General features: G+C 38.8%; 2 protein-coding genes across 2 annotated transcripts in view; one reads left to right on the top strand and one right to left on the bottom strand.

The window, feature by feature from the left end:
* Positions 1-24,637, bottom strand: part of LOC126369199 (uncharacterized) — a 279,281-nt gene that overhangs the window by 168,313 nt on the left and 86,331 nt on the right. Inside the window, exon 3 of the mRNA XM_050013497.1 lies at positions 15,522-15,723. Within this exon, the coding sequence (XP_049869454.1) occupies positions 15,522-15,723 (202 nt within the window). The remainder of the gene's footprint in view (positions 1-15,521; positions 15,724-24,637) is intronic.
* LOC126369232 (uncharacterized) lies at positions 19,928-22,389 on the top strand. The gene is made up of 2 exons (XM_050013570.1): positions 19,928-21,857; positions 22,249-22,389. The coding sequence occupies exons 1-2, from the start codon at positions 20,358-20,360 to the stop codon at positions 22,291-22,293; spliced, it is 1,545 nt and encodes a 514-aa protein (XP_049869527.1). The 5' UTR covers positions 19,928-20,357; the 3' UTR covers positions 22,294-22,389.

The raw sequence follows: 24,637 nt of genomic DNA, 5'->3' as shown, positions 1-24,637 counted from the left end.
AGGAGGAGGACCTTTGATGGGAGGGGAATGGTTGTGGTAATTTAAAATGATGGGGAAATGGTCACTACCGTAACAGTTAGGCAAGGTTTTCCAAGAGAGGGACATCACTAAACTAGGAGAAGCCATCGATAAATCCACCATACTTGCATTCTGCAAAGGGGAGGATCTTCTCGTGGCTGATCCATCATTTAGGACACATAGGTTACGATCGTCTAGTAGATCTAGGAGAGTAGATGAATTGGAATCACATCTATGTGAACCCCATAGCGTATGATGGCAGTAAAAATCGCCGAGAATTAAAAGAGGATGTGGTAAATTTGAAAGAATGTTGTTTAATTCGGAGAAGAGGGAGTGATCTGGATGAGGGACATACACCGAAGCTATGGTTAGGTTTAGGGCCTTAACTGCTACAATATGAAGGTCAGGGCTATGGGGTGGAATGGGGATTTGGGAATAGGACATGTGCCTATTAATAAGCAAAGCCGAACCTGCTCGACCATCGATTCTGTCATCCCGGAGACAGGTGAAGCCCGATACTCTAAAGAGTGATCCAGGTCTCAGCCAAGTCTCCGAGATGGCACAGACAACTGGTTTAAATTTGTTTATTAAATATATGAGTTCATGTTTCTTACTTCTGATGCTTTTACAGTTCCATTGAAGGAGATTGTGACCTGCCATTTTTATTGATTAAGGTGACGATAAATTGCTGTAGTAGAGTAATGACGTTGTTCGGTAGAGCATCTGAAAATTTGGATACTAGATTAACAAGGGAACAGATTAATAATTCAATAAGATTGTCGTTGGGAGTAAGGAGGGGGGTGGGGTCATCGAGATTAGGGTTGGGGAATGCACATCCATTGGGTTGAGTTGATGACGGGGTGTTTGTAATATCCCTGTGAGCAAGGACGTCAAAAGATTTACCTAAATCTGGGGGTGTGCGTCGTTCCCGATATACCGTCTTCCGGTAGGAAGAATAGCTTTGATTGTGCGGAGGAGGGGTAGATGAAGAGGGGACCGCGTGGGGCAAGGCTGTCTGAGAGTAGGAAGTTGAAGGTTGGGAGAGAACATCAGCAAATGAACGCTTTACTATTGGGAATCGATGAGATGCGTCAGTGTAAGAGATACTCTCCTCTGACATGACCAGTTTTATGGCCTTTTGTCTGGAATGTTCAGGACATTTGGGGTCAGTGGCCCTATGGTTACCACTACAAAAAAGGCATGTTGGAGGGGAGTCTATGTTGTTGCATGAATCCCCATAGTGAAGTTGAGCGCACATATAGCATCTAGGCTTTGAACGGCATTGAGCTTTTATATGCCCAAAACGGCAGCAGCCTCTGCACTGGATCGTGGGAAGTTGATAAGTGTCCACAGGCAAAGAGGTGTAAAAACAAAAGATTTTCTTCGGTAGTGATTGGCCTAGGAAGGTTAAAACCACAGTGGTTGAGGGAATCCAGCATGTGGACCCATCGATAATCTTTTTCATGTTGATGCGTCTAGCCTTTACGACCTTACCACAACCAGGAGGATACTGAATATTAGACACTAGTTCTTCTAGTGTCCAGTCTACCGGGATATTCCTTACAACTCCCATTCTGGAGACCTGAAACTGTGGGATGGTGGCAGAATATTTGTGTTCCGACAAGAAAGAATTGGACACAAAGTTGTTTGCATCGGAGGCAGAAGAGAATTCTATGGAAATTCGGTTTCGACCCACACTGCTAATTCCACCGTTGACAATTCCCCTAACTTTGTTTTTGTGGATTAATTGGGCGAATTTCAGAACCCTAATAGTCAGACCCGCGGATGGGTCAGCTTCCACTCGAGTGACGTGAACTGAGAAAGGTGCTCTGTCATTTTCGGAGTACATTAACTTCCCTTGAGAGGTATATTCAGGAGTAATATACACGTCTTGGATGGACGCCGCTGGAGAGAATGTTTTTTTCTGAGCGGGATTGTTCAATTCCGAGTCCGCTGGGCGTTTAGTAGGCTTTTGCGCACATTCTGGAGACAGATCTTTGTCTGGTGGTAAACCACCTCCTCCCGGAGGAGGATCGTCCTCCATATTAAACACAGGGATAAGATTACATGCACTGATTATACTTACCAGTAATATAACCCACCACCAACAAGAAACAAGTAGGATCTATCACAAAACAGAGGAGAAATCCAAAAAAAAACACAAAAATTCGGCCGCAACGTGTTTCCTTGAAAACAATGACAGGCAGAATCGCACGAACAATCGTTCATGTGCTTGCGGCGGAGGGTAACGCGTGCGCGTGGCAACTTTCTACTTTGGTTCGTCTAAACGTGATATTATTAATTCAGCACAAAAGGATTTGGACTCTCTCTACTATTGGTTGCAATCAAACTTGTTAACTATCAACATCTCTAAAACGTCATATGTTATATTTAAAGCGAAAAACAAGCCTGTACCTACATATCCACCCTTAACTATTAATAACGATCCAATACAAGAGAAACGCGGTGAAAAGTACTTAGGACTTCATATTGATAGTCAGCTAACATGGAAGCTACACATTGACTACCTCAAAAAAAAGCTGTCGTCACTAATGGGTTCTTTGCGTGGCATAGTACGCTGCCTACCCCGAAAAGTGCGGATGACCATTTATAACTCATTAGTTAAATCACACCTGTTATATCTCATTGAAATATGGGGTACTGCAAGCAAAACCAGTCTCTCTGACTTGCAGGTCATCCAAAACAAATTAATAAAAATGTTATTTCACTATCACTACTTAACACCAACAACTACTATATGTATACACACAAACTAACCTAATGAATTTAAAACAGTTATACACCCACTATACATGTATCCTCATAAGAAAAATACTATGTAAAACAATCCACACATCACTTTCACTTACCCAAAACAAACAAGTGTCTAAACGCTCCACAAGACGGGCTAGCTACGTCATTCTACCTAAAATCCGGACAAACTATGGCAAACGGATGATAACTTACGAGGGCGCACAACTTTTTAACAACTTACCTTCACATATAAAAAATATCGAATCATTAAATGATTTTAAACGTAAATTAGCTCAATATATTATAATTAAATATCAACCATAACTTGTTTTTGGAGGGAACGTGATGGGAATGTAATTTAATTTAATGTGAAATAAATTAAGTGTGGTGAGTTGTGAAGTTAACTGTGAATTTTCTGTACGAGCGAACATTAGTATTTATTTTATTGTAATCTGTTCTCATGTAAGTGACTTATTTCATGTCTTAATGAGAATAAAGAATCTTTGAACCTAACTTTTTTTTTGACGTGACTTATTGTAGATTTGCCGCAGATGGCATTAACTACTTGGCCGGACAAATGGGGAGTGCTGAAGGCTCTCACCCGGTTACAACGTTTAAGACAACAGGCCTGAGGGTGCCCAGTTGGGCGCGAACCTCGGCTTAGGGCGTCGTCTGAGAGGAAAAATATTTGAAAGAATTAATCGATCCTAGTGGGTCGATAGCGATAAGCTCTGAATGAGGGAAATCGTCGACCACGCCGGCGGGGTCGGTATCGGGGTCCTGAAGTGTTTGGTGTCGCGAGCTGATTGGCTGCCTCTACGGCTAGAGTAATCGGGTCGTCGGGATCGTATATTACATCCTTCGGACGCCGATACTTTTCAGTAATCGCGTGGCAACTCTCATCTATAATTTCTCTAAGAGTCAGCTAGCCAAAGTGAAGAGTCGAATTGGGAAAAACATTTTTATGTAGCGATCAAGAGTTGTGAGCTGCCAGAGGAACAAACATAGTCGTAAATTGCTAATCGCCTACTAAAAGCATTGTGTGGGAGAAGCCTTTAGCTTCTAAAATGTTCACTGTTACGGCAGGTAAAACTTTACCTCAGAGGGTTCGAGGGAAGGAAAATAAAAATATACTTTTATTATCTGACGTCTTCCGTATTTTCATGGAATACCAAGTGATAGCTGTGTGCCAGACAGCTACGATGCTAATCGTATTTTGTGTACAAACGGCAAAAAAATAATATTTTACTTGTCATATTATTACAAATACAAATATAATTTATTGCACCAAAATAAAAATAAATAATTACATAAAGTCTCTTAACTAAGTACATGGCAAATGGCGGCCTTATCGCTTAAAGCGATTACTTCCAGACAACCATAAGGTGAGGAATAATGTAAAAATTGAAATGAATTTGAATTACTTATGTATTGTATTTTTTTTGATGTGCTTTATAGTAGATTTGGTGCAAATGGCATTAACTACTTGGCTGGACAAAGGGAGAGCGCTGAGGGCTCTCACCCGGTACAAAATTTAAGACAACAGGCCTGAGAGTGCCCAATTGAAAGCGAACCTCGGCTCAGGGCGTCGTCTGGGAGGATTCTATGGCTAGAGTAATCGGGTCATCGGTCGGTACGTTCTTCGGGCGCCGATACTTTTCAGTACCGTCCCTAAGCGGGATTTATTCGGAAGCCGCAACTATCAGGGGATTTGGGTGGTGCGGAGCAGAATCGAAAAAACGTTTTGAAGCTAATTTGAGCTTGGACAATGGTTGGCAGAGATTTATGATCACGACGTAAACTAATGAATGCGTCCAGCGGCTTATCTGACGGCCTCTGTGGTCCAGACCGTTGAGCGTTGGGCTTACGATCCGGAGGTCCCGGGTTCTCCGGTGGAGACATATTGTTTATTGTCATTTGTGTATTGTGAACTCTAATTTGGTTAAGTCATAACAGGCTAATCACCTGATTGTCTGAAAGCAATATGATCCGTGCTTCGAAAACCGCGTTAATCCGGTGGTTCCGGTTGCTACTTACTGATGTAAGTGAGTAATCGTTACATGAGTCATGTCAGAGGCCTTTGGCGACTTATTAATAACCCTGATAGGTTGATGAGGAAGGTAATCCATCTCACAACCCACACGATAAAACAATGTGCTTAACTTCTCAGGCAAATCAGACAGGTGCTTATTGTCTAAGCAGTATCAGCTCAGCGTACATAAATGACCTGTCATGACAAAAACACTCCCGCTGCTCCACTGCGGGTTGGTGGAGGTATTTTTACGGCTAATAGCCGGGACCCACGGCTTAACGTGCCCTCCGAAGCACGGAATCAACTTATTTTTTCAGACAGTCAGGTGATTGAAGCCTGTAAAGTCCTTAACAAACAAAGGACAGTCTCACAAAGTGATTTTGATAATGTCCTCCTAATATCGTTTAGCTAAGATACCTCCAGTCCCTGATATAAGATAAAACTGCACGTGCTACATCAGAACAAGAGTATCAAGCACATAAAAGAGCATTACAAAGGCTCGTAAGTGCATCCTGCAACCTCCACATTAACTGTTAGTAAATAAATCTCTCGTTTTATCTTCTCAACAATGTGCCCATTAGATGCTGAAGCATCTTAGCTGTCTAAGGAGCGTTGTGATCGCGAACATTCGCGTTGAAAAATTTCATAAATACTTATACGCTCACGTTCGCTTCTAAGACGGGGTGGTCACAGCTAAAAGTCACTCATCTAAAAAAGCAATATTGCTATTTGACATCTAATATATATCTGTCATATGTGTGGTGGTATATGTGTAATATAAACAGCCTCCGTGGTGTACTGGTTAGAGCGTTTTTTTTTTTTGTATATTTTGCTGGTTTTACCTCTACCATGGAACGGTAGAGACCTTGTCAGACAAAATACTTATGTTGTTAGAGCGTTAGGCTCACGATCTGGAGGTCCGGGTTCGATTCTCGATGGGGACATTGTCGAAATCACTTTGTGAGACTGTCCTTTGTTTGGTAAGGACTTTTCAGGCTTGAATCACCTGATTATCCGAAAAAGAAAGGTCATTCCGTGCTTCGGAAGGCACGTTAAGCCGTTGGTACCGGCTATTAGCCGTAAAAACACCTCCACAAACCCGCATTGGAGCAGCGTGGTGGAGTATGCTCCATACCCCCTCCGGTTGATTGAGGTAAGGCCTGTGCCCAGCAGTGGGGCGTATATAGGCTGTTTATGTATGTATGAATACATCTGTTGAAATAGCGCGCTTACTTTTATATGCGCACATGCCCAATTGGGTCGTGTACTACGTATATGTTCAAGAGAAATTCTGATTAAGTACTAAATAAAGACAGATCTAAAACTAACGGAAAATATTTTATTTTATTTGGGCCTGTACCCAGCAGTGGGACGTGTATAGGCTGTTTATGTTTTTGTATTTAACTTATTTATGAATTAGAAAAACGTAATAATAAGTCCGACATTTTGACAGGTTTTTCTATTTTCACAGTGTGCTTTTTCATACAAATTCCATAGTAATTTCGTGTTTTGACGTTTAGTAAAAAGTAACTGATTTGACTAGTTGGAAACTAGCCTTTTGCAATATTGTTTTTTTTTAGGCTTTTAGATCTCCTGATTTCTCCTGATTTTTTTCCTGGTTTGAAATGGAATTCTATAGTCTCTGCTTACCCCGGTGGGAAATAGGCGTGAGTTTATGTATGTATGTATCTCCTGATTTTCGTACCAAAGTGATTATGTGGAACCGCAAGATGACATGTTATCACCCAATACGCTAAACAGAGATGTGTTTGTATGACTTTTTTTTTTTGACGTTACTTATTGTAGATTTGCCGCAGATGGCATTAACTACTTGGCCGGACAAATGGGGAGCGCTGAAGGCTCTCACTCGGTGTTTATATGACTCAGTTTAATCATATCCTATGATTGGCTAAAATATCACTGAATTTGCAGGAGCTGTCAATTTCGACCAATCACAGGATACGATTTCTATGTTAATAAAGGAACTGATTTACTCGATTAGGCCTCAGGTTAAGTAGTGAATTAAGTATTTTAGAAAAAACTTTTTGTGACCCATTTTGTGTTGCAGTCATGTAAATCCTGTCTGTTTCCATATGTATAGGAACTATTCCTTATTCTATGACATTGGGACAGATTGAAATAGATTTTCAATTTTATTTTGGGATTTTCTGTATCTAAACCTGTAAAAAAATATGTGCCAAATTTCAGGATGATCGCGTGTGAATGCGTAACAAACATACGTCGCCTTCAGTGAAAACCACGCAAGTGTCATTTTGAAATATTATGATGTTTTCTGGTGATTTCTTCCACAGACCCTCGAATTCTTTAAATTAATTTCAATCCAGCTAAAATGAGACCACTATTTTTTAAATGGATTGATTCGCATGTCTATTGCAAAGCTTTCTTAACAAAAATAACATCATTTTTTCAATTCGGTGGTGCTTTCTTGGTTTGCACTATAAGGAGATGGTACACTTTAGCACAAATAACATCAGTTCGATCTTAAATAAAAGCTTTTCAAACGCCAGCTAATATTATCGAACCGAACATTCTAACATTATTATTATAATAATCCCAAATTAAATGTTCGTTTGTAAATGTTCCCTAGACTAAGGAGCGGCTATAAGACAGCTGAACAGAGCGCTATATGACCTAACTCATGTGGCGAGTTCACTGGGCAAATATTCTTGAGTGGTCAAAGGCATCTTAAGTCTTAAAGGGTGTATTATTGTGTGTATACCTATCCTTACTTGTTACATAATTGTGTAGCTTAGAAAGGTTAATTTTAGGCGCAAAAGGGCCACGATTACAGCTACTGGTGAGCACACTACCGCCACAATTTATAACTCGCTCTTTGATATCTTGTTGGTCAAGCCAACAGACATGTCACTTTACGACCGCGCAGGTCCGTGTTGCTCTATGCTTTACGTCAATCCCATACATATTTTTGATATAAAATATAAGTATAAAAGTTTAAAAAAATATCAATACAAGAAACCCCGCAAATAAAACCTAGTAATAAACGGAATCATTTTACTGTATTGGACAATCATGTTGGACAACCAAACAAAGGACAGTGATTTTCGACAGGGCCCCATCGGGAATCGAACCCGGGCTTCCAAATCGGAAGCCCAATGCTCTAACCACTATACTACAGAGGCTGTTTCATCTATACCTATCTGTTCATTAATATCTACACCACTTCAATCACAGGCATAAAATAAATTCCCGGGTTTTGCTCGCACATTTCCGATCGCGATGGATCCCGCCGGCGACAGACGTGGTGTAAACCCAGATTTGTAGAATGCAATCCAAAGTGATCGCTCGAATCTAATTTTGGGATCAACGCGATCTTCCCTCTATCCCAATTCCACAAACAATCTACGATGCCGACATTTCTCACTATTTTTTGGATATTCCTTCAACTGTATATTATTTATATTGGCCACAAATCCCACGTATGAAATCTAATAATAACAATACTAAAAAAACGGGTGTTTTGTTTTGTGATATAAAAAACACGTAACTATATTTTCTCTACCAACTTTGTAGGACGTCACACCGACCGTAATATTTTTTTGGCATATAGTCGTAAGTACTATAATTGAGAGAAATCGTCGACAACGCCGGCGGGGTCGGTATCGGAGTCCTGAAGTGTTTGGTGTCGCGAGCTGATTGGCTGCCTCTATGGCTAGAGTAATCGGGTCGTCGGGATCGTATATTACATCCTTCGGACGCCGATACTTCTCAGTACCGTCCTTAAGCGGGATATATTCGGAAGCCGCTATTACCAGGGCAACTGAATTTGCGTGCTCTATCTTATGCCATATGCTGTTTAAGACCAGGCGCGATCGTGGTCAAACGCACTGAATTCTTTTAACAATAAAAAAAGAAAGCCCACATCTATTTGCTTACTATCATTTTTAAATGGAAAAGGATATTATCGGCTCAAGGAAGCTTAAGAGTCTAATCTCACCGAGAGCCATCCTTACAAGCCGCAATCGGATAATTGCGTGTATTAACGATCCCGGGTTTGATGGGGTCTGTCCCCAGTTCCAGATTATCGAGCAATTATAGAAATTGCTGATGGGATAAGTCACTATGGTCCGGGGCGTCCCTGTTCCACCGCTCCCGGTACTGGACTTGCGCCAATGAGTTATTTATTTAGGTACACATAGGTACAGCAATACATATCCTATCAAAAACACATAAATAAATAAATAAATAAATCAATACAATAAAATAAATGATTTGATTTGTTTTTACTTGAATTGTGAAATGTGACCCAAGTTCAATATTATGATACCTATGCCTTGGTTGTTGACTTCAACGACAAAAGAAGTGAGATCTAAATGGGCGGCAAGTTCAATTGTTAGTCCTGAAATGTATTTATAAGAACATAAAATATAAAGTTTTTGTATAAATGAATAATTATGTTCGATGGCTAGTTTCTACCAGCAATCCAAATTTTCGGAATAATAAAATATACCGACAAGTTCCTGTCCGTTTAGAACTTGCGAAGGCTATAATATAATTAATAATATTATATTATTAAAAAAAATTGAAATCGAAATCGTCGACCTCGCCGGCAAGGTAGGTATCGGGGTCCTGAAATAATAATAATAATAATATTTATTGACAAAAATATCGGTACATAGTTTTCCTTAAGTTAAGCATAATTGACATGAATATAATTGAGTAGGTACCATAGCCGACTAAGTATATAAATACTTGTATTTCAGTCTATGATGCCTCTCTCCTGGAGAAAGACACAAAAATGTTTGCTGTCACGACCTGATTAGCCGCCTAGAGTTATAAATAGATAAATATAACTGTAAAACTATTGGGATACCATGAAAAGGGTTAAAATACCCGCAGTCCTTGTAACCAGCAGGTATTAAAAAAAAAATTCAAAAATATTTATTTTTCAAAATTGGCTTACAAAGTTAGCGCTTTTTGAACGTCAAAAAATTAAATTACATATTATGTAACTAGCTGTAAAACTACTACCACATCGGAATCTGTAACGCTGAGGGAAAGACGTGGCCAGAAAACCTCCCAGCACAGGGCCCTAGTCCTACTGTTTCATGTTTTCCTTTCTTTTATTTTTTTAAATTCAGTTTGTATTACATAATTTATAGACTTAAATACAATGGTATTCCAATTAAAGTCGGTGGAAGGAAAGTGAAAAGATTTTTAGTTTTTATTTAATTAGCTCAGGTGAAGTGTGGGTATTCTGTTCATCTTTGCAATGGATGTACCCTTGTTGGGATCAATCAATCAATCATTTTTATTTGCCAGAATACAATTTACAAAAGATGGTAGAGTATTACAGTATGTCATAGTATTCAACCTTAACTAGGCATACAAATATTTTAACAATTTGAAAACAAAACTTCCAATCATAATAAATTTAAAATTTTTCGTTTTAAAAGACAAATAATCATTTAAATCATAGAAACAATTCTCTCGGGATATAGTCGTAAGCTTATGCGTGTGTGTGTGTGTGTGTGTGTGTGTGTGTGTGTGTGTGCACGTTTATATTATCGGCTCGCTCGAGTTTTGTGGAACAGAAAACCAAAGGGGAATCGATATTCACCCCGCTAGTGAATTATTTATTGTTGCATGTTACACTGTTACCTACAGGACACTTAAGGCAGCCGGGTGAGAGTCCTCAGTACTCCCCATTTGTCCGGCCATGTAGTTAATGGCATACGACACTGCACAACTCTTAGGACATACGGGCAAAAAGACACACAAAATTTATGGTCAACTGAAATGAAATGTTTAAGTACGAGGAATAGGGTCGTGTACTAGGTTCAAGATAAATTATGAAATTCTGATTACTAAATAAAGACACATCTAAAACTAACGAAAAACATTTTCTTTTTTCTATTAAACTTATTTATGAATTTTAATCAAGAAAAACGTAATAATAAGTCCGACATTTTGTCACGTTTTTCTATGACGTCACAGAGTGCTTTTTCATACAAATTCCATAGTAATTTCGTGTTTTGACGTTTAGTAAAAAGTAACTGATTTGACTAGTTGGAAACTAGCCTATTGTCAACACCGGCCGGAATTAAAAAAAATAGAATGGAAAAAGAAAAATGTTATTGGGTGAGAGATGTTTTCTTGGCTGACTTTAGGGGTTTAGGGACTCTCCAGGATACGTTCCTCAAAAACAATATAGATGGTGCTGTACAGATTTTCATTCGTGTAACCTTCTAATTTCATGCATAATAGACATAATATCTTTCATCTTTGTTTTTGGGTATACTTAAATTATGACCCTTTTCATTACAGAAGTAATATAGGTAGCAACATAATTCTATACCTAATGTGATCCAAATATCAAGCAATAATGATTTTTATATATGCTTCTGCCTCGATTATGTACTTGCGCGAGTAATGAGAAAATAAGTCATTATCACGTTAAAGTTTTACAACGCCATCTTTACTGTTTTTGGTTTGATTGTTACTACTTTTAGAGGAGAAATAAGTATACAGGGTGTTAGTGACATCGTAACGAAAACTTTGAGGGATGTAACGAATACAGAGGCGAATGATACAGACCATGATTCTTTTCTTGCAGCTTCTTTATACAGGTTGTGAGAAGCTGCAGTAGTTTTAGGCGGATGAGAGAATTTTCAATTCTATACTTTTGCGACGGAAAATTCCAATCTACTCTGATTCATGGTCTCAATCATCCCTCAAAGCTTTCCTTACGATGTCACTAACATCCTGTATATGGTATAAAACTACCTAAGGTGACTTTAATTATAAAATATTATCTACTGTTTAGTTTAAATATCGAGACGCTTGGTGGCGCAGCGGTAAACGCGCTTGAAGTTGAAGTTAAGCAACTTTCGCAAAGGCCGGTCATAGGATGGGTGACCACAAAAAAAAATTCATCCCGAGCTCCTCTGTGCTTGGGAAGGCACGTTAAGCCGTTGGTCCCGGCTGCATTAGCAATCGTTAATAACCACCAATCCGCACTGGGCCCGCGTGATGGTTTAAGGCCCGATCTCGCTATCCATCCATAGGGAAGGCCCGTGCCCCAGCAGTGGGGACGGTAATGGGCTCATGATGATGACTTTAGTTTACATATAGAACAAAGGTGTTCCAATTAGTAAGACGCCTAGTCCTGTACCTTCCGTATTCCAACAAATAGGCACAAAATTTTACGATCCTTTTTTATATCGCACTTAAACGGTTTTATGGCTACACAAGTGTCCACATAGGTACTTTTATATACTTGTTTGTGCGCCATTTCATTTGGAGATAATATCGAAGGAATATTGTCTATATATGCTCGAAAGGTACAGTACGATCTAATCTAAACCGGCGTGCGTGTATTCAAAATTTCAAAAATATCTTTATTCAGTAGGTAACATAGTTACACTTTGAATCTTCACTTTTTACATAACGAACGTCTCATCCGCCTAAAACTACTTCAGCTTCTCTCAACCTGAACAAAAATACTGTTATACAATTTAGTAATTTCGCTGCCTAATGTCAGTTCCCAGAGAGCTAATCCTATGCATTCATATTTTCTATCTTATCTTATCTTATCTTTATCTAGCCTAAAGTGTCCCACTACTGGGCAAAGGCCTCCCTCCATTTCTTCCAGGACTCTCTCTCCAGTGCTTCCTCTTCTATAATATAATAAAAAAAAACACTTCATGAATTTTCCGACAGGAAATTCCACTTGATATCAACTCAGAATCATAGTCTGAATCATCCCCCTCAGTATTTGTTACGATCTCACTAACACCCTATATGTATGTCCATTAAATACTCCTGACTCTTATTTAATAAAAAAAAATATCGTAAACAGGATAACGCTCAAAATTTTCATATTCATATGGAATTTTTGTTTAATTTAAACCTGAAATTTTTCAAATTAAGAACAAGAATTCGGTGAGTGATGTTGTTACGTCCAAATTTTCAAATTAATAAAACAATAATTCCTAGTCCCTACTTAAAAATATATACCTACACTAGGTATGTTACTCTATACCTCAATTAACTGCGCGTACGTTGCGGAAGAATTTTGATTTGCTGGCACCTTAACACAAAACAGAATTTAAACAGAAGGTACAACTTATTTCTAATAGTAACTCCGTCTCATCTCCCTAACCTGAAGATATGACAGGTCCAGTTTTTTACAGAAGCGACTGCCTGACCTTCGAACCCGCGAAGAGAAAACCAGCCCAATACAGATCAGGTCACATACCTCCGCAAATGCATATTTCTGGAATGTGGGTTTTTTTCTCGATGTATTTATTCCTTCATTTCGAAAGCAATTCTTCCAATTCGAAAGCAAATTCGACAATCATGATTTAGGCCTGTGTTGGAGGCAAGCATTCCACCAACTCGGCTACCACGGCTCCATAGTAACTCCGTCTTATAACTAAATACCCTTAGGCAACCACTATAACAAGAAAATCCATACTATAACCATCTGGCTTCTTACTGTAACTTCCAGACTAGTCTGTTAGCCTAGCTTAGACTTCATATAGCGCAGTAGATACTGCTAAGCCTCAGTCGCAGTTAATTGCGCGGACATATAGACACCTACGTGATACTCAGATGTATGTGGCTTGCGCTAGCTAATTGCTACGACTACAGCTATTTTGATACTAGGTAAGTATTTTGTAACATAGAACGCGTTTAGACACCAAAGTCGACTAAGGGATTGGTACGGGACTTGTACCATGAATGAGTTATGAAGATGTACACTAACACATTATAGGCGTCGATACGACTCACCATCTACCACGTTGGTCTAACAAAAATCTCGGTGAGGTGTGACTACTTATAGTTCATGTTCCGATTAATGTAACTCTGACTACCCCAATTGGGATATAATCGCGAGCTTACGTTATGATAGATGATAGACATCATCATCATCATCATCAGCCGTACGACGCCCACTGCTGGGCATAGGCCTCCCCCAGGGATCTCCACGACGATCGGTCCTGCGCTGCCCGCATCCAGCGGCTTCCCGCGACCTTCACCAGATCGTCGGTCCACCTTGTAGCGGGCCTACCCACTGAGCGTCGTCCGACACGTAACATGACGATAGACATCTAACGAAAATATTACTTTGTGGGACTGTCTCTGGTTTAGTAATCACCTAATATAACATAGGTACGGCCACGAGCATTAATATGTATACACTTTCGTACCATGTCACATTAACTTTTTTGACAAATTGAACTGTAAGTCTCACTAAATGTCAAATATGTTAGTGCTACAGAGTCCTAAAGTAGGTACATTATATTGCTCATGACTGTACATAACATAAGATCACGATATCCCAATTGGGGTAGTCAGAGGTATATCCATAGCAAGACGAACGAAGTACCCACAACTCATCGAGCTTTCTGGTTGACGAACAAATCACCAGACTCAGAAAAAAAAGATGATTAAGCAGTTGGTACTGTCAACTATTTACTTTGTATGTTACACGCATGAGCCATGTCAGAGGCCTTTAGCTCAATAATAACCCTGACCAGGATTAGTGAGATCGGCCACTGGGGAGTTAAAATGGCCACATCGAAGCAATTCATCTACGAAAGCAATATTGCTATTTGACATTTGTTTGCATTGCGCACTTACTTTTATATGCGGAAATGTCAAATCGCAATATTGCTTTCTTAGATAAATTGCTTCGATGTGGCTATTTTAACCCCTCTCATGTTACAACCGACACGAGAGAAGACCGTACCGTGTGAGAGCCCTCAGCGCTCCCCATTTGTCCGGCCAAGTAGTTAATGCCATTTGCGGCAAATCTACAATAAGTCACTTAAAAAAAGGGATTAAAAGCAGCTAAACGCGTTCTAAGTGTTCTATTCACTCCCAGTTCAGTCAAAGGTAAGTAGTGATATGAAGCGGTATAAATTCAACTTAAAATTACTTACCTACTCTGTGGCGCTAACTTGAGTAGCTCTGCTCAATTATTTCACACTGCGCAAAGTTAAACCTTGAGTTTGAGTTTAAAGTTACGTGTTTAATCAGTTAGCGAGGCGTAATTGTTAGTAATGTTGGATTGTTGCAAACAATAATCTTGTTAGAGTGTACTTTGTAATATTTATTGTCAAGGTCACACAAAGATAACCTAAGTTTTGAAGAAACTTCACATGTGCTGCGTTTTATACGGGCTAATAATTAATTAATAATCAGGTAATACGCGTTGCTAATTATTCTCCTTTTGTTTTTAGTCTGTGTATTGCTAATCTCCATGAGTTACCACTGTCATATATGCTAAGAGTGATATATCCACTTTTACATTCCATGTCACCGAGTTACATGTCGACGACTTACATGTCGACGACTTACATGTCGACGACTTACATGTCGACGAGTTATATGTCCACCCACAATTTACATTGTTCACAGATTACATGTCCACTGTTACATTACATTTCGATGAGTTAAGTTCAGACGACTTACACGTCCATGAGTTACATGTCGACGAGTTACATTGTTCACAGGTTAAATGTCCACTGTTACATTACATGTCGACGAGTTGCATGTCGACGAGTTACATGTCCACAAGTAACATTGCTCACAGGATAGAATATGTCCACTGTTACATTACATGTCGATGAGTTGTATACCTCGACGAGTTACATGTCAACGAGTTACATGTCCACTAGTTACATGATCATGAGTTCCATAGAATAATAGAAGGAGCTGTGAGACTTACTTGAGCGCAGTGCCATCTCCTGAGTCCTGGCCGGCGATACTGGCGCGTGGCGAGCTGCCCAGCCGACTGCTGGCAGACTTGCGGCGCTGCTCGCGACCATCATCCTCCTTGCCCGGGAACGACAGACGCACTGTATTCGCTCTAAGACCGCCCACTTTGCTTGTGGCCACTCCTCGACATAGCAGCTGGCTTTGGGTTAGATCTGAAACAAGGAGACGGAGAGACATTCATAAAAAAAATCAGTAAGTGATAGATATTTATAAATAACCCTAGGGAAGGGTGCATCTTTTCCACGTCATGTTCATATTCTAAAGGACTTTATGGTATCAACAAATTTAATAATTTTTAAAATTTTAGAAGAATAACTTTTTTTAGTACTTACAATAAATATTTTTTTTAATTAACCTTCCCTGTTTAAAAAGGTACTCCTTAGATGTGATGTTACGTTGGTGTTATCGTTTTTTTTTAATAGGCAACAAAATAATTAGAAAAAAGTAATAGTCAGTAGTTTGTTATACTTTTCATCAGTGGTAAACTATCCTACTACACCCTTTTCGTAACATGTTTACTGTGTAACTGAAAATTAAATATCAACCCCTCACGTGCAATGTTATTTTTCGATAAACACATTGGAATTTATGTACATAGACACACTATGGTGAGAATAATGTGCCCCACATATGGGACATGCACGTACGAGCTTCAAATTCATTGCCTCGTACGTAATTCATACACAGTGAAAGTGTTAACATTCCTTCCGAAGACTAGAATTCCTGCTAATATCCTATAAGTAGTCACGTAGGGGAAATATTTGGCAACACCGGAGAAAGTAGGCACGAAACAACCAGTGGAATGTATTTATTGCCCTCAATAGAATCCCATCTCTTGTTTATTGAGTTCCGTCAATCCAGTGAAGTTTTCCTCATAGGTTAGATAGGATGTAACTTTCTCTTGGGCATCAGTGTCTACCGGAAGCTTCTCAAGTTACTTCGTTCTACTTAGGAGGGCTTAGCCTCATTACCAAACTTACCTGTAATCCCCACTTCGATAAAGTCACAGCCAGATACTACCTCTATTATACTCGCTCCTTGTTCGAGAGGTTTTTTAACAGTGTAGTCTACGTCTTATGCTCCAGCATCGTCACAATTTTCAAAGCTCATATCTAAAGCTAAAAAAAAAAGTTAGTTTCCCGCTTCCGAGCGCACCTGTCAACTAATGTCATTACGGTTTTTGTGCACCGGCGCGTCACTTCGCCTCCGTAAATAAACAGTATTTTAAACTAATTGAAAACTAATATTTAACGCAAAAACATGATTGATGTAGTGCGACAAATCTGTTACTTACATAATCAAGTGCTTTTTTCTTTAAATAAGCTAGAAACAGTACCAAAGAAAAAATGTGGAAGACGACGAGCGTAAGTTCTTTTTGATAAAACAAAATGTGGATTAAACTGGTAAGTCTTAACATTATCCATCTACTAAAACAAGAGAAGATTATAATTATGATCAATTCAATTTGATTCCTTTTATTGTCGAAAACAAATTACTTTTTTGAGGTTATAATTTTATAATCCTAACATTCGAAGAAGTAACTTAAGTCGGCACTTATTACTAATAAAAGTAACTAGTTTTATTAACAGAAATAATAATAATATTAAAATTGTATCGTGTTCGTGTTATAACAGTGATTTAAATGTTATACTTTGTTCCGATGTTGTTGTTGTTTAAATTCGCCTTATATAAGGCAGGCAAAGATCTGAGGTCTATACAGTCTTGACTTTAGTAATTTAATATTCGAAAATCACGATCAAAATAGGCCTAAGCCTTGTCTTCAATCCCTGATTGCCGCGTTTTTATTTTCATGTGTCACAAAAAAAAAAGATTTTTATTTTTGTTTCTTTTCGTAATTCGTGTTCTTGACTTATGTGGTGGTTGATAACTTACTATCAGCGAATGAAAAGAGCAGTTTTGTAATAAAACGAAGAGAACCAGTGAAATATAACCACAGAATGGCATAGAAAAGTAAATAATAAACATAGAAATAATTTGACAAGTTCAGATAATTGGATGACAGAAGCACTTCATGTTTACCCTGTTCATCAAGAAGTACCTATGAGACAGTAGTACTCGATATTACAGAGGTCATCTACACCATTGGTAGACAAGATACATAACTTATTCAAGATAACACTTAAAACATTTAGAGGATTATAATTGGTTCAATACAAGATAACCATACTTAAAATGATATTATACTATATTATAACAGTACATAATCCCATCCCACAGTCTCTGTTAAGTGGTGATAATAATGTTATCTTCTCCGAATGATACTTACAATATAAGATGATGATAACATACCCTAACAATAAAAACAGAAAGAGTGTTAAGAGGGTACAGGCAAGAGATAGCCTTATTATAGTAAGCAATTTCTTCCAAATTACTCTAATCTTATTATATTTCAAGCTTCCAACGTATGGGTGATGATTATTGGTACCAACCTAACCAACAAGAGAACACCACTTGGAGAGTCACCTAGTTAAGCACTAGTAGTGAACTGTCTGACTAGAGGATAGACAGACTATTTGTTTCCTTTTAGAGCTATCACAATAGAGGATAGACAATGGACTTGATGTATCAACCCTATTAACTTAAAAATCAACCACTAAGACTGTTGCAAAGCGCAAATATACCTATGTCTTATTTTAATACCTAGAGCCATCGTTTAGCGGATGGACAGTGGACTTGATGGTACCAACTCAATGTACATAAGAGCTATCACTAAAAAATGTCCGCCATTGCTAAGCGCTAATATACCTTTTTTACATTTCCATACCTAGAGCTATCACTTAGAGGATAGACAATGGACTTGAAGGCACAATGCACAGAAGAGCTACCATTAGGAAGGTCGCCATTGATAAGCGCTAATATACCTATTTGTCATTTCCATACCTAGAGCTGTCACTTAGAGGATAGACAATAGACTTGAAGGCACAATGCACATAAGAGCTACCATTAGGAAGGTCGCCATTGATAAGCGCTAATATACCTATTTGTCATTTCCATACCTAGAGCTATCACTTAGAGGATAGACAATGGACTTGAAGGTATTAATGCAATGAACATAAGAGCTACCACTAGGAAGGTCGCCATTGACAAGCACTAACATACCTAATTCTCATTTCCATACTTAGAGCTATCACTTAGAGGATAGACAATGGACTTGATGGTATCAACCTAATTAACAAAAGATTTACCACCAGGAAGGTCGCCATTGCCAAGCGCTTATATACCTATTTATCATTTCCATACCTAGAGCTATCACTTAGAGGATAGACAATGGACTTGAAGACACAATGAATGTAAAAGATACCACTAAGAAAGTCGCCATTGACAAGCGCTAACATACCTATTTCTCATTTCCATACTTAGAGCTATCACTTAGAGGATAGACAATGGACTTGATGGTATGAACCCTATTAACATAAGAGCTACCGCGATTAGGGTCGGCATTGGCAAGCGCTATATACCTATTTCTCATTTCCATACCTAGAGCTATCACTTAGAGGATAGACAATGGACTTTATGGTATCAACTCAAATAACATAAAGCTACCACTACAAGTATCGCCTTTTGCTAAACGCTAGTAGATAGCTAGAACATAGACCAACTATTTTTTATACTTTTATTTTCATGTTTGATTTGTCACTTGTGGATTTGAAGATAAACGATTTAATTGTCGGGGCTTACCTACCCATGTTGAAACTCAAGATTAGACTAATGCTGAGAAACAATAGACTATTATGTCAAATTGTTCATTATAAAATAATGAGAGTACAAATTCTGAAGAAATAACCGACAGTTCAAAACCTAAAAGCCTCTGTTCTATTAATCAACCTCAACTGTGCTAGAAATCAAAGTATTAATAGCCGAGATTACTTCCAAAAGAGATAACTGTACACAGGACATGGTTAGAGAACCATTAACTGCTATTCAATTCTTTCAACCAACATCATAAAATTCAAATAGCACATAAATAATAATGAATAACATTGCCCGAAGAGTGATTAAACGAGATAGCAGCAGGATCTGTGGAACAGAGACAACAGTATCAGCAGGCAGCTCCACAGCCAACAGTATGAACAGAAAGCCCACAAGGAACAGTATCAGCAGGCCGCCCACAGCCAGCAATAAAAGCAGTAATGCAACCAGACATGATCAGAAGTGCCATAACCAGCAGCCCTACAGCCAGCAGTAGTAGCAGAGCTACAACCAGATGTATTAGCAGTCTCACAGCCATTAGTATCAACAGTGCCCCAGGCAGCAAGGCCGTTTAAGAATAGTACCTCATGAGGAGGAAGAATTCCCTACAAAGTTACAATGGGAAAATTTGCACAAGCAAATGTGGGAACGGAACGTAAGCTGAATGGAATGGGGAAGAAAGAGAGGTGTGTGTGAAAGGGACGGGGAGTGTGATGGCGGTTGGAGATGAGTGTGCGTGCGGGGTCGGATTTTTAATTCTTTTAAAAATAGAAAAAGACGATTATTTGCAAACCTAAGTTTTATTTCCGCCATCCCTCAATTTGGGGGCTCGTCCGGGATAAAAAAAAACCAGTGCTACGACGCGTAAATACGACGATTACTACAAGACGGTGCGCGGGCCGACCACGCCGCCACGTGCTCGAAAATCTACGACGAAAACGACGAGTATTTTTGCAATCTACGACGAATACGACGAGTATTTTTGCAATCTACGACGAAACGACGAGTATTTTATAATAACGACGACACGAAGAGTATTTCCAAGACGGAACAACGATTTTTACGACGACGAACAATGGCTGCGAGCGAAAATAAAGGAATCGAGCTAACTACGGCGATGGGTGGATTATACCTAGACGGCATTACAAAGTTTAGCGGCGACGACACCGAATCATCCTCAAAATGGGCGCAAGACTTGGAGGACAACGCTGCGATCTTCGACTGGACACCCCAGCAGAAGCTCGTTTTCGCTCGGAGATCATTGACTGGCACGGCTGGTCTATGGCTGAAAAGCGAGAAGGTTTTCAGAACATACGACGAGTTGAAGACGGCTGTTTTAAAAGAGTTTCCAGACACGATGAACACAAAAGAAGTACACGAAATCATGTCTGCGCGAAAGAAGCAAAGAAATGAGACGTTTTACGAGTATATGCTAATCATGAGAGAGTTGGGGCGCAAAGCTAAATTTCCCGACTATGTTATTGTACAATACGTCATAGATGGAATCATCGATTATGAACCTAACAAGTCTATTCTATATGGAGCTACGACGTTCCCAGTGTTGAAGGAAAGATTACAACTATATGAGAAAATGAAGAATAAAGCTAAGACTACGAGTGAAACTCAAGCTAAGAAAAGTAAGCCACAACTGCAGCAACGAATGAACAGGTGTTACAATTGCGGCGAAACGGATCATGTGGCTAATAAATGCAGAAAAGGAATCAAGTGTTTTCGGTGCAATAATTATGGACACATAGGAAAGCAGTGTCCGAAAATTAACGACCAAGTTGCGTCGGTAAAACAGCACTCAAAAATGTTACCTTCAGAGGGCGCCACTGCACGTACACCGTCGGTAAAACAGCGCTCAGCGAACTTCAACATGGACGTGACAAGTGACAGTGTTGATTTTGACAACCAAACGTCACACGAAAGAAATGAGGTTATGCAAATCGAAAACAAAGGCAGAAATTCATCTACGAAGCCGATGATTATGGTGAAAATTGAAAATTTATCAGTGAACGCGCTTATAGACTCCGGCAGCGACTTCAATTTGATGTCTCACCAGTGTTTTGTTGCCATTGGAGCGGAGAAATATGAAGATAACCTAAATTTAACCGGACTTGGACGCACGATAGTGAATTCATTGGGAAAAGTGTACTTGGACATTACGATCGACGGCAAAAACTATAATAATGTGTTATTTCATATTGTAAACAGCGACGCTATGCCTTTTGATATGATTTTAGGCCAGGAATTACTTCAAAAACTTACCATGATTATGAGTGGTTACAAAGTTAAGTTTTTGTCTGAAAGGGATGAATGGATGTCTAAGTTGTGTTGTTTTTCAGATTCAACAGTAGAAGTGGATCATATTGTCAATCCTGCAGTGAGAGGGAAAGTCCTTCAGTGTATTGAAGATTATAATCCAACCCAAATTAAAGATGCACCCATTGAGTTGAAGATTGTTTTAAAAGACGACGTGCCTGTAGCTCAAAGACCACGACGCTTGTCTTTGATGGAGCAAAAGATTGTTGAACAACAGGTAAAGGAGTGGCTGGAGGATGGTGTTATTCAAGTAAGTTTTTCTGAGTATTCAAGTCCTTTGGTGTTAGTCAAAAAAAAAGATGGCAATGTACGGGTATGTGTGGATTATAGAATGCTGAACCGGAAAATAGTTAAAGATGAATTTCCACTACCTGTGATCGATGACATGATTGATAAGCTGTGTGAAGCCAAGATATTTAGTGTTTTGGATCTTAAGAATGGTTTCTTTCATTTAAAGGTGTCTAAAGAGTCTGTCCCCTATACATCTTTTGTGACACATCACGGCCAGTTCGAATTCCTGCGAGCTCCGTTTGGTCTGTCCATATGCCCGAAGTATTTCATGCGATTTGTGAGCATTATCTTTAGGGACTTGATTTCCCAAGGCATCATGATGATTTTTATTGATGACATTCTAATTACAGCAGAAGACGAAAAACAAGCAGTCGAACGACTTCAGCTTGTGTTAAAGGTGGCTGCAGAATATGGACTTAAGATAAACTGGAAGAAGGCAAACTTGATCAAACCTGAAATTGAATATCTAGGCCACGTAATCAGTAATGGAGAGATAAAGCCAAGCCCAGAGAAGACGGAAGCTGTACGTAAGTACCCTGAACCACGAAACACTAAACAACTACACAGTTTTGTTGGGCTGACATCCTACTTTCGAAAGTACATTGAGAACTATGCCTTAATATCAAAGTCGCTCACGGATTTATTAAAGAAAGAAAAAGAATTTTTATTTGAAGACGAACAAAGACTAGCATTTAATATTTTAAAGGAGAGATTATCTTCAGGCCCTGTTTTAAAGATTTTCAATCCAAAGTTAAAGACTGAATTACACACTGATGCGTCTAGTATTGCCTATTCTGCTATACTCATGCAACATCATCCAGATACAGGTCTCCACCCAGTGCACTACATGAGCAGAAAGACGAGTGAAGCTCAGTCCAGATATTCAAGCTATGAGCTGGAGGCAACTGCTATCATTGAAGGCATAAGGAAGTTCAGACAGTACCTGTATGGGATACACTTCACGATTGTCACGGATTGCAAGGCGTTTGAATTGACATTGAAAAAGAAAGACCTGTCTGCCAAGATTGCCCGTTGGGTGTTATTCCTCAATGAGTACGACTTCGAGATAGAACACCGTGCTGGAACGAAGATGAGACACGTTGATGCATTAAGCCGTTACCCATATGCTGGAGTTACCACATTACACGATAAAGTAAAGCAAGCGCAGGAGCAAGATGAAGGCATCATGGCTATTAAAGAGATTCTACAAGAAAAGACATATAAAGATTATTGGACACAGAATGACATTTTATATAAAGGAGATAAGCTACTTGTTATACCTAAGACGATGGAAAAAGAAGTAATTAAACAGGTGCATAGCAATGGACATTTTTCAAAGAAGAAGATGAAGGAAGTGATTGAAAGAGATTACTACATACCAGGATTGGATAAGAAACTAGAAGAGTTCATAGTAACATGCATTCCATGTTTACTAGCTACTAAAAGGGAAGGAAAACTAGATGGATTATTACATCCTATTGAAAAGGAGAGTGTACCGTTGGATACTATCCATCTGGACCATGTTGGACCCTTGACGCAAACCAGTAAACAGTACAACTACATACTGACAGTGGTAGATGCTTTCACTAAGTTTGTTTGGTTATTCCCTACAAAAAGCACGTCAAGCCGAGAGACTCTAAACAAGCTAGAGATCCACCAACAGACTTTTGGAAACCCACGACGGATAATAACAGATAGAGGAACTGCATTTACAAGTCATGAGTTTACAAACTATTGTCAAGAAGAGAATATACAGCATATAACCATAACCACTGGAGTTCCACGTGCCAATGGGCAAGTCGAAAGAATACATAGAATATTGATCCCATTACTTACCAAGTTGTGTATAGAGAACTCAAGCCTTTGGTATAAGCATGTCAGTAGAGTGCAGAGAGCCATCAATAGCACTTTTCAAAGGAGCATAAACTGTACACCTTGTGAATTGCTTTTAGGTACAAAGATGAGAGTAAAAGAAGATGTAAAGATACAAGAGTTACTACAGGAAGAATACATACAGATGTTTAATGAAAGTAGAGAAGATCTAAGAAGACAAGCTAAAGAACAGATTTATAGAATTCAAGAAGAAAACACAAAGAGCTTTAATAGGAAAAGGAAGGAGCACTTACCTTATAAAACTGGAGACATTGTTGCTATAAAACGCACACAATTTGGTACAGGACTTAAATTGAAGCCTAAGTTCCTAGGACCCTACAAGATCTTAAAGTATAAAGGCCATGATAGGTATGACGTTGAGAAGCTTGACAGCTGTACAGAAGGTCCTGTCAAGACTTCAACATCTGCAGATAACATGAAGAAGTGGCCAGAAGAATAGAGTTTTGGTAAGATTCTTATTTAATTGTTGTAATATTTTTATTTTTGTTGCAGGAAGAGGATGCAGTTTTTATTTTATTTTTTTGTTGTTTTGTGGCCAAATGGTCTTAATTTACTAAAAGAAGGTTTATATTTTATTATTAGTGTTTGAATATTTGGAGTTAGAAGTTAGCATGGTTTTAGTTTGTTTTGTCTAGTTTACAGTTTAGTCTGAAAGGTATTAAGTATATGTAAGTAAGCAAATAAGTACTAAATATATTCAAGAGGCATAACGTAAGGCTGTCTGTCTGTAAATTTAAATTAAAGTGTTTTTTAAGTTGTTTTTCACATAAAATGTTTTGTTACATAAGATGTTAGTAAAAATGTTTAAAAGTAGATGTTTAAGGTGTTGATGATTTACATACGATG

This window comes from Pectinophora gossypiella, chromosome 8, assembly GCF_024362695.1.
Source record: "Pectinophora gossypiella chromosome 8, ilPecGoss1.1, whole genome shotgun sequence".
Classification (NCBI taxonomy): Eukaryota; Metazoa; Arthropoda; class Insecta; order Lepidoptera; family Gelechiidae; genus Pectinophora; species Pectinophora gossypiella.
This window is presented reverse-complemented; position numbering and strand designations above follow the sequence as displayed.